General features: G+C 40.7%; 1 protein-coding gene across 1 annotated transcript; it reads left to right on the top strand.

Annotated features, from left to right (window-relative positions):
• The first annotated feature begins 4 nt into the window (after nt 1–4).
• EXOSC1 (exosome component 1) lies at nt 5–6,102 on the top strand. Its single transcript, XM_081157623.1, has 8 exons — nt 5–77; nt 184–299; nt 2,155–2,229; nt 3,463–3,551; nt 4,526–4,559; nt 5,064–5,114; nt 5,245–5,329; nt 5,670–6,102. The coding sequence occupies exons 1-8, from the start codon at nt 47–49 to the stop codon at nt 5,774–5,776; spliced, it is 588 nt and encodes a 195-aa protein (XP_081013749.1). The 5' UTR covers nt 5–46; the 3' UTR covers nt 5,777–6,102.
• Nucleotides 6,103–8,704: the final 2,602 nt, after the last annotated feature.

The raw sequence follows: 8,704 nt of genomic DNA, 5'->3' as shown, positions 1-8,704 counted from the left end.
TGAGAAGTCGGCTTCATTTTCCTCCGGGCTTGGGAGAGTGGCAGTCATGGCGCCACCCGTGAGGTACTGCATCCCGGGTAAGTGAGGGGTGCCCATAGCGAGTCCTGGAGAGGGACAGAGCAGGAAGGTTGGATGGCAACAGTTTCTGGGCACCCGTGGCTGACGCAGCGTTTTTTCTTGCAGGCGAACGTCTGTGTAACTTGGAGGAGGGCAGCCCAGGCAGCGGCACCTACACCCGGCACGGCTACATCTTTTCGTCGCTTGCTGGCTGCATGACGAAGACCAGCGAGAACGGCGCGGTAAAGGGGGCGGCCTCCCATCTCCTCTCTCTCTGCCTTTCTCTCAGGCTGCCTTTCGTTTCGTGGTCCTTAGGCAAGGGCACTGTCGACGCATCTTTAGTGCCTCAGCAGGAAGAGAGGAAAGTTGGTCTCTTCCAGCTGTGGTCCCTGCTGCGGGGCACTTAGCCAGCGAAGACCAGCTGTGTTGGGCACGCTTGATTGTGTTGCTGACACTCGGAAGGATGCTGGAGGAAGAGCGGAGGCGAGCTCAGCCCTGCGTGAGCTGAATCCTGTCCGAATGTCGCCTACCTCTCTGGCTTCACCCAGATCCCCACCTCACTCTGTGCAATATAGCCATATAGGCTTCTTTCAGCATCTCTAATGCTCTACGCTCTCTCCGGCCACAGGGCCTTTGTGTGCACACCATCTGTCTGGAACACGCTCTTCCCCTCCTTAGCCTATTTAATTCCTACCTATCAATCCTTCAGATGGCCTAAGTATCACTTTCTCAGAGAAGCCCTCCTAGACCCACTCGTTGAGGAAATTAGTTTTGTTTTTTGTTTGTTGTTTGTTTTGTTAAACACAAAAAATTGTGTTCCTTTCCTTCCAAGCACTTAGCTAAGTATATAATTAAACACTGAATTGTATGTTTCCCACTAGACTCTTTCTTTACTTGACTTTTAAGATTCATGAAAGCAGGCCTCACCCCCATACTTTCAGTGCCTAGCAAGGTAAATGCTCAATAAACACTTATTGAATAAACGCGTAATACTGTCCTCTCTAGTTCAGAGCCTAAGGCAGTGTTAACTCAGGATCAGATAAGCAGCCTTTGAAGGAGCAGCTTAAAGACAGGTAGCATAGTAGAAAGAGGATTCAGAATTGGAATGCTTAGGTACTGGCTAACTATGCCTTGATTCTGCTTTAAGTAAGAAACAGACTCTGGCTTTAGGTTCTTCCTCATCTGTAAAATGAGAGGCTTTTCATTCAGTTTTGGGAATGCCCTTAACCTTCCTAAGTTTGTTCATTTCATAAATATATATACCTGTTGAGCATGTTCATATGCCAGGCTCAGTGCTGACCTCTAGGGATATGGTAATACACATGGTCTCTGCTATCATGGGGCACAGACACAAATTGTAAACAAAATAAGTGCTCAAATGAATGTATGGTTACAAATGCAATGACTGCTTTAAAAGAATACTACAGGATACCATGAGAACGTGTTATAAATAAACTCAGCCTAGTCAGCGCAAGTGACATTTAACCAATCTAAAGGACAAATAAGGAGAGCTCAGTCCTGGCAAAAAGAACAGGTTGAACAGAGCTCCTGAGATGGTAAGAAATTTAATGAGTTGGTAAAACTGAAAGAAGGCCAGGAGAGCCGAAGCCTAGTGAGCAAGGGATAGATTCATAAAAGATGAAGTTCAAAAATACTATCTATCTTATACTCAAAGAGAAAACTCTACAAGTATTCCCCTAAACCAGAAGTAAACAAGTATAGCCACTATTTTATAACATTTACTTGGAAATTCTAGCCTATACAATAAAATGAAAATAGAAAGAAGCAGTATAAATTTGGAGAGTCAAATTATCCATGATTATAGGCAAGAATTATATACCAAGAAATTCCAAGAAAATCACATATGAAAAACCTGTTAGAACTAACTTGAAATGGTTAGATTATGTCTTCTAACAGCATTCTTTCTGTGACCCTTCTATTTTCTAAAACTTCCAAGGCTTTCTGCTCTGGGTTACAAGCGAATCTGTAGTCCACCTGCCCTCATGTCCTCAACTGTGGACCAAGGCATTCCTGTATTACAGTCAAGCCACAGATACCTTTAGCCAGGATACTCGTGTTTTATTGTTTTCTTCATAGCTTCCTGTTGTGTCTGTGATGAGAGAAACAGAGTCCCAGTTACTGCCAGATGTGGGAGCTATTGTAACCTGTAAGGTAAGTTAGTTCTACCTCTCACTACTTAGGATACCCACATCCAATGCTGAAATCATGATCCTTGTAGAACTGCACTCTTCAATATGGTATCCACTAGCCACACATGGCCATTTAAATTTAAGTAAATTAAAATTTAAAATTTATTTATCAGCTTCGCTAACCACATTTCAAGTTCTTAATAGCCACATGTGGTTAGTGGTTGCCATTTTGGTCAACACAGAACATTTCTATCATCACAGAAAGTTTTACTGGACTGTGCTGCTGTAAAGATTTCTAGGGTAATGATCAAGGTAGCCAAGTTCAGGTTTGCATGGTTCTTTCACAAAACAGGTTCCCTGAGTATGTAGTGTTGTTTGTGTGGGAAACAGGGGCTCCAAAGGGTGGTAAGGACGCCTACCTTAATATTTCCTGAATATCTGAAGTTAGACCTTTTTCTGTAGAAAAGTGAAAGACTTTATACTATAGTATTCCTGTTAAATGTAAAGTCTTTTAGGATGTTTCATGGGAAGTACAAGTTAATGCTGTACTGATCAATAACTGTAGTACATCATCCCACCCTCTGCCAGGTTACATTCACTTGGAGCTCTTAGTCTCTCTCTTTATAACTTGCTCCAGCAGAAAAATCTATGCATAATTCTGAAAATAACTGGACAGGCAGTGATCCAAATAATTATGCAGCAGCTGAAATGTAGACTTAAATTCCATCCATTTTATAGGCCTTTAGTAAGACCTGTTAAAGGTCTAGATTTGCTATAATGCCTTGTGTCTATTTATGTTAGACATCTGTATTTTAAAAAGTCTGTACTGTGCTATTTTTTTTTTAAATATGTCTTTATTGATTTCAGAGAGAGGAAGGGAGAGGGAGAGAGAGAGATAGAAACATCAGTGATGAGAGAGTCGTTGATCGGCTGCCTCCTGCACACCCCCCACTGGGGATTGAGCCCACAACACAGGCATGTGCCGTGATCTCCTGAATCATAGGTTGATACTCAACCACTGAGCCATGCTGGCTGGGCATATACTATGCTATTTTATTTGATTCCTTTGGTAACGCCATTGGCCAGAGTGGCTGTTATTCCACTTTATGCAAGGATAAGTAGAAGTTAACTTACCTTAAGTCCTATACTTAGTAGGATTGCTTGGACTGAAATCCTGGTAGTTCCTAGTTTATTGCTGCCTCCTTGAGTTGACAACTGCTAATACTCTGATGCTGATCTTTTCTCTGTTCCACAGGTTTCTAGCATCAATTCACGCTTTGCCAAAGTACACATCCTGTATGTGGGGTCCACACCACTTAAGAACTCTTTTCGAGGAACTATCCGGTAAGAAGTATTCTTTTTTTTTTTTAAATATATCTTTATTGATTTCAGAGAGGGGAAAGGAGAGGGAGAGAGAGAGATAGAAACATCAATGGTGAGAGAGTCATTGATCGGCTAAAGCCCACAACCCAGGCATGTGCCCTGACCAGGAATCAAACCCTGATCGCCTGGATCCTAGGTCGACACTTAACCGCTGAGCCACGCCCAGCCGCGCAAGAAGTATTCTTGTCTTCACATTTGTCTCAGCACCTGGAATAAGATTGGAATTTTTAGGAACAATTTCAGTTCCTCCTCCTGCTTATTTCTCTCCTCTTTGTACTTTGATTCGCCCCAGATAGTGTCCTAAGAAAATACTGTAATATATGAGTTGGGACAAAAGGAAAATATTAATGAGACAGGGCTTAAGAACAAAGCAGAAAGAACTGAGCTGAGCTAGAGATTAGCAGTGTGGGATGATTCATATCAAAGTAGAAAGCATTTTAGGAAGTACCTTCCTTTCTTGAATTTTATATAGATTAAACCCAAGGATTCTAGGACATTACAAAGGTTAGTGGATAAAATGGTAGATTTTTTTTTTCTCCTGTGGATTCTTTGAGAAGGGACAAACAATTCTTGTGAGCCAGGTGATTTAACTTTTCTGAGCCCCTTTCTATCCTTAGCATTCTGTGCAGTTCTATATTGCTTCTGTTCAGACTCTCCTAAGGCAGCAAACTTCCTTATCCTTTCTTGCCAAATCTTATCTGCTTTTTTCTAGTCAGAGGTATTGATCCTGCTGCTCTATGTGATCCAAGAATGTGAAATGTGGTTTTCTCCTCTCTGAGGCCTGGGGATGCTTCTCTACCCTGCTCCTCTCAGTAGCAGCTGGGTCCTAATTATGACTTGATATTTGCTCTTATAGCTTTTTGTCTGCTAGGCATCTGAAGGATAATTCTTTATCACAGATAATTAATCTTTCTGTTGTTGTTTTTTTTTTATAGCAAGGAAGATGTTCGAGCTACTGAAAAAGACAAGGTTGTTGGTTGGTTCCTTTGGGGTTTTTTTGGGGTTTTTTTGGCTTTAAGACAATCCTTTTAAGTTATTCCAGTGAGTTTTAAAGACCTGTGGGATGTGGAGTCCAAAGAATTTGAGGGTGTTCCCTACTGGAAAGTGTGGAATTCACCTCACTGTCCGTTTCCTCTCCATATGAGTTTTGTTCACTCTGTTGACCAGAGCAAGGCTGACTTGCTCTTTGCCTTTGAAGCCAGGTATTTATTCATTGCTGTTTCCTCAGACTTACTCTGGACTCTTTCAGAGCCACCTTTTGCCCAAGTCAGGTTCCTGATCAGGTTACAGGATTCAGAATCTTTCATTTATATGATGATGCCATAGAAGCAATAAAAGTTGTTGGTTGACTTGAGTAATGATGACTTCTACCCTCTGGGATTAGAAAGTAGACTGATTCTACCAGAGGGATTAATAGTTTCTTATAGGCCTAATTTAGAGCTTTCATGTAACATTCCTGTTCTTTCTTTACAGGTTGAAATTTATAAGAGTTTTCGCCCAGGTGACATTGTCTTGGCCAAAGTGGTATCCTTTATTCCCAGCAGAATTGTGATCATTTGTCAAAAGAAGAAATGGAATTAGAGGAACAGCTCATGTGGCTATGGGAGTGAAGACTTTTAACCCTTCATTTTCCTTCACAATGTTATGTGACTAGATCTCCCTAGGTGATGCACAGTCCAACTACCTCCTGACCACTGCCGAAAATGAACTAGGGGTGGTGGTGGCCCACAGTGAATCAGGTGAGTTGGTCCATGCTTCCACATGTTTACCTTTCCCTGGAAGCTGTGATTTGAGATTAATCCATTGTTTTCTTTCGTTTCCCTTGTTTTATAATTACTTAGGAAGTAATGTGAATGTAGATACTGCTGAGATTAGAAAGATGCTCCTCATATAAATCTAAGGAAAAGGCAATAACTCCTGATCCCTCCATAAGTCAGTGGAATAAACAAGGTTCCTTTCTGTATGAGGGAAGGTTCACTAGGTACCTTGGTGACACTTTAGTTCATACGCAACTGAAAAGAGAAGGAATTCAGGCAAATATTTTGGGTATCAGCTCCAACACCAGCTTTTCCCTTTTAGGTGTCCAGATGATTCCCATCAGCTGGTGTGAGATGCAGTGCCCTAAGACCCACACTAAAGAATTCCGGAAAGTGGCCCGAGTACAGCCTGAATTCTTGCAGACCTAAGAAGTCACATTTTACCCCAAGGAGGGGGTAAGCTGTTTCCAAGAGTACATGTATGAAAGTAACAGTAAAATGCCATTGTCTTTATTCAAATACCTGGGGTCATCCAGCAACCAGCTCTAGAAAAGTCTGCCAGAAACTCTGTAGGTAGAACACTTTTCTTGTGAACCTTTCAGTGGATTTCATTCTCTTGAGTGATAAATTTCTCTTTTGGAGGCTCCATAAACAAACTGTATAATGTTGGAAATAACCTATTCCTTCCGACAGTCTTATAAATATGTATTTTTGCTGTGACAGAGAAAACATTTTTATTAAAAAGATTTTATGGCTTTTGTTGTCTTAAGTAGGGAAAGGAATCTAAACGGTGTCATGACATTTGGAGTAGGGGTTTGCCTGGTGGCATCCATTAACTGACGTGTCAAGTGCTTGCTTGCTCTGGACAAAGCCTCATCTCTAATCTTTTTTATATTTTTTATGTTCCCTTTTAAGTACTTCCGCTAATTGAGTACCTACTATGTGCAAGGCACTGGTTCCAGCACTTTATATACATTTCCTCATTTAGAGAGACTGTGGTTTAGTGAAAATTATAGGACACATGTGGTGATTCAAGTAGCATGTGAGTGGTTCTGAAGTTACTTGGTAATCATAGTGTTACTGATAGAGTGAGTACTCGGAATATTTGTTAAATCTGAATTGAAAACAGGGACAACACACTATCATGTGAGGAGATCAGGAAAAGATCTGTGACATGAGGTAAAAGGAATTAAAGATCTTAGATAAGTGAAGTGAAAATATTCAAGGCAGAGAGAATCCCAAGCAAAGTGCAGAAACAGAAATGAACATGTAAGTTGGGGATGGCATGAGAGTTAAGTATGGAGAGGTTGCAAAGGGAATGGATGGAATGGTGAATTATGAGATATCACTTCTTAAGGTGTTACTCAAGGATCCCACGTCTTCTCTGTGTAGCAACAGTGATTGAGGGTGAGCTTTGGAGTCAGGCCTCTAGTTCTAGCCTTGAGCATGTTAGATGGTTTTGTGTGTGTGTTTTTAATTAAAAATTCTATTCAGATAATGGTAGGTCCACCTTGAGTATATTATGCTAAGTTAAGTACGTCAGTCAGAAAAAGCTAAGAACCATATGATTTCACTCATATGTGGGATATAAAACTGAAGCTCGTGGACACAAACAGCAGTGTGGTAATTGCCAGAGGGAAGGGGGTGGGTGGTGAAGGGGTCTTAATGTATGGTGATGGAAGAAAAGACGACTTTGGGTGGTGGGCACACAGAGCAACATACAGATGTTATAACATAGAAACCCACACCTGAAACCTGTATGTTCATATTGACCATTGTCACCCCAATAAATTTAATAAAATTAAATTTAAAAGATAACGGTAGGTCCACATGCAGTTTTAAGAAATAATACAGAGAGATCTCTTGTACACTTTGCCCAGGTTCCCACAATGGTAACATTTTGCAAAATTACACCATAACGATAAGGATGTTGATATTGATACTTGAACAAGTTATTTTTATTTCATTAAGTCTGTTTCCTCATGTGAAATAGTGTGACCTTATAGGATTATGTGAGGAAGAAATGCATAAAAGTGCTCAGTACATGCCAATAGTATTTTTATAGTTATTAAAATACCTGATTGCCTTCTGTGAAGTATCTACTAAATGTCAGGCCATATGTTGGACACTTAGATATAATTTGTTTAATCAGCTCCCTACTGATAGGTATTTTAAAACTTTACAGATTTTTCTTTCACAGTGCTGCAGAGAAAACACCTATATTTTTGTGCATGCCTGATTCTTTTACAAAACAGATTTCTAGAAGTGGAATGGTGGGTCAAAGAATATGCACATTTTCAATTTTTATTAGATTCTCCCTATTGCCTTGCAGAAAGATTCTACCAGTTGATTCTCTCAACAACAGTGTTAGTCATTTTACTTATCTCAGAACTTCACAGTGACCCTGGAAAGTAGCAGTCATTTCCGTTTTAAAGAGAAGTTAACTAAGGCTTAGAAAAATTAACTTTTCCTGAATGACACAGACATCAAGTGGCAGTACAGTAGTCAAACCCAGGTCTATCTTACTGTAAAGCCCAGGTTTTCTCCTGTACAATGCTACCTCCTTTTCTAAGCGTTGAACAGAACCTTCAGCATGTAATTAGAGGCTTTCTAAATTGACATTGTTTCATTAATTATGAGTGCTTGTTGTACATCATTTATTCATTTAATAAATATATATTGAGCCTGGCCAGCATGGCTCAGCGGTTGAGCATCAACCTAGGATCCAGGAGATCTCTGTTCAATTCCCTGTCAGGGCACATGCCCAGGTTGCGGGCTCGATCCCTAGTAGGGGGTGTGCAGGAGGCAGCTGATCAATGACTCATCATTGATGTTTCTCTCTCTTTCTCTCTCCCTCTCCCTTCCACTCTTTGAAATCAACAAAGACATAAAATAAATAAATAAATAGAGAGAGAGAGAGAGAGAGAGAGAGGGAGAGAGAGGGAGAGAGAGGGGAACTACTCTACCCACCGCTGCACTGTTCCAGGGACTAGGGGATAAAACAGTGAACATGATAGAATCCTTTCCTTGTGGAGCTTACATTCCAGTGAGGGGAGACAGATAATAACTAAATAAATAAATGTTTTAATTTCAGATGGGGAAAAGTGTCCTAAAGAAGAGCATTTGAAATAATTGGATAGTAGCCTTCTCTGATCTAGTGCAGACCAGGTTAGCTGTTCTCATCAACCATCACTAGTGTATTACAAGTTAGTTATGTGCCTGTCTCCCCTACCAGCCTGAGGTTTTAGGGCAGGATTCTTTTGTCTATCTTTGAATCTCCAGTTCCTGGTACTATGACTAACAGCAAATACTCAATAAAAAATGTTGGTGTGTACTCAGAGCTGACTGAACACCTGT

The sequence above is a fragment of the Miniopterus schreibersii genome, assembly GCF_964146895.1.
Source record: "Miniopterus schreibersii genome assembly, chromosome: 14".
In the NCBI taxonomy this organism is placed as follows: Eukaryota; Metazoa; Chordata; class Mammalia; order Chiroptera; family Miniopteridae; genus Miniopterus; species Miniopterus schreibersii.
The sequence above is the reverse complement of the archived record's forward strand: the minus strand, read 5'-3'. Positions and strand labels throughout refer to the sequence as shown.

Bases quoted from the DNA above. Each gene is read 5' to 3' on its own strand.
- EXOSC1 (XM_081157623.1), top strand. From the start codon at position 47: ATGGCGCCACCCGTGAGGTACTGCATCCCGG. The intron at 78-183 runs GTAAGTGAGGGG...TTTTTCTTGCAG, and splicing joins CGTGAGGTACTGCATCCCGG to GCGAACGTCTGTGTAACTTG. The intron at 2,230-3,462 runs GTAAGTTAGTTC...TCTGTTCCACAG, and splicing joins GAGCTATTGTAACCTGTAAG to GTTTCTAGCATCAATTCACG.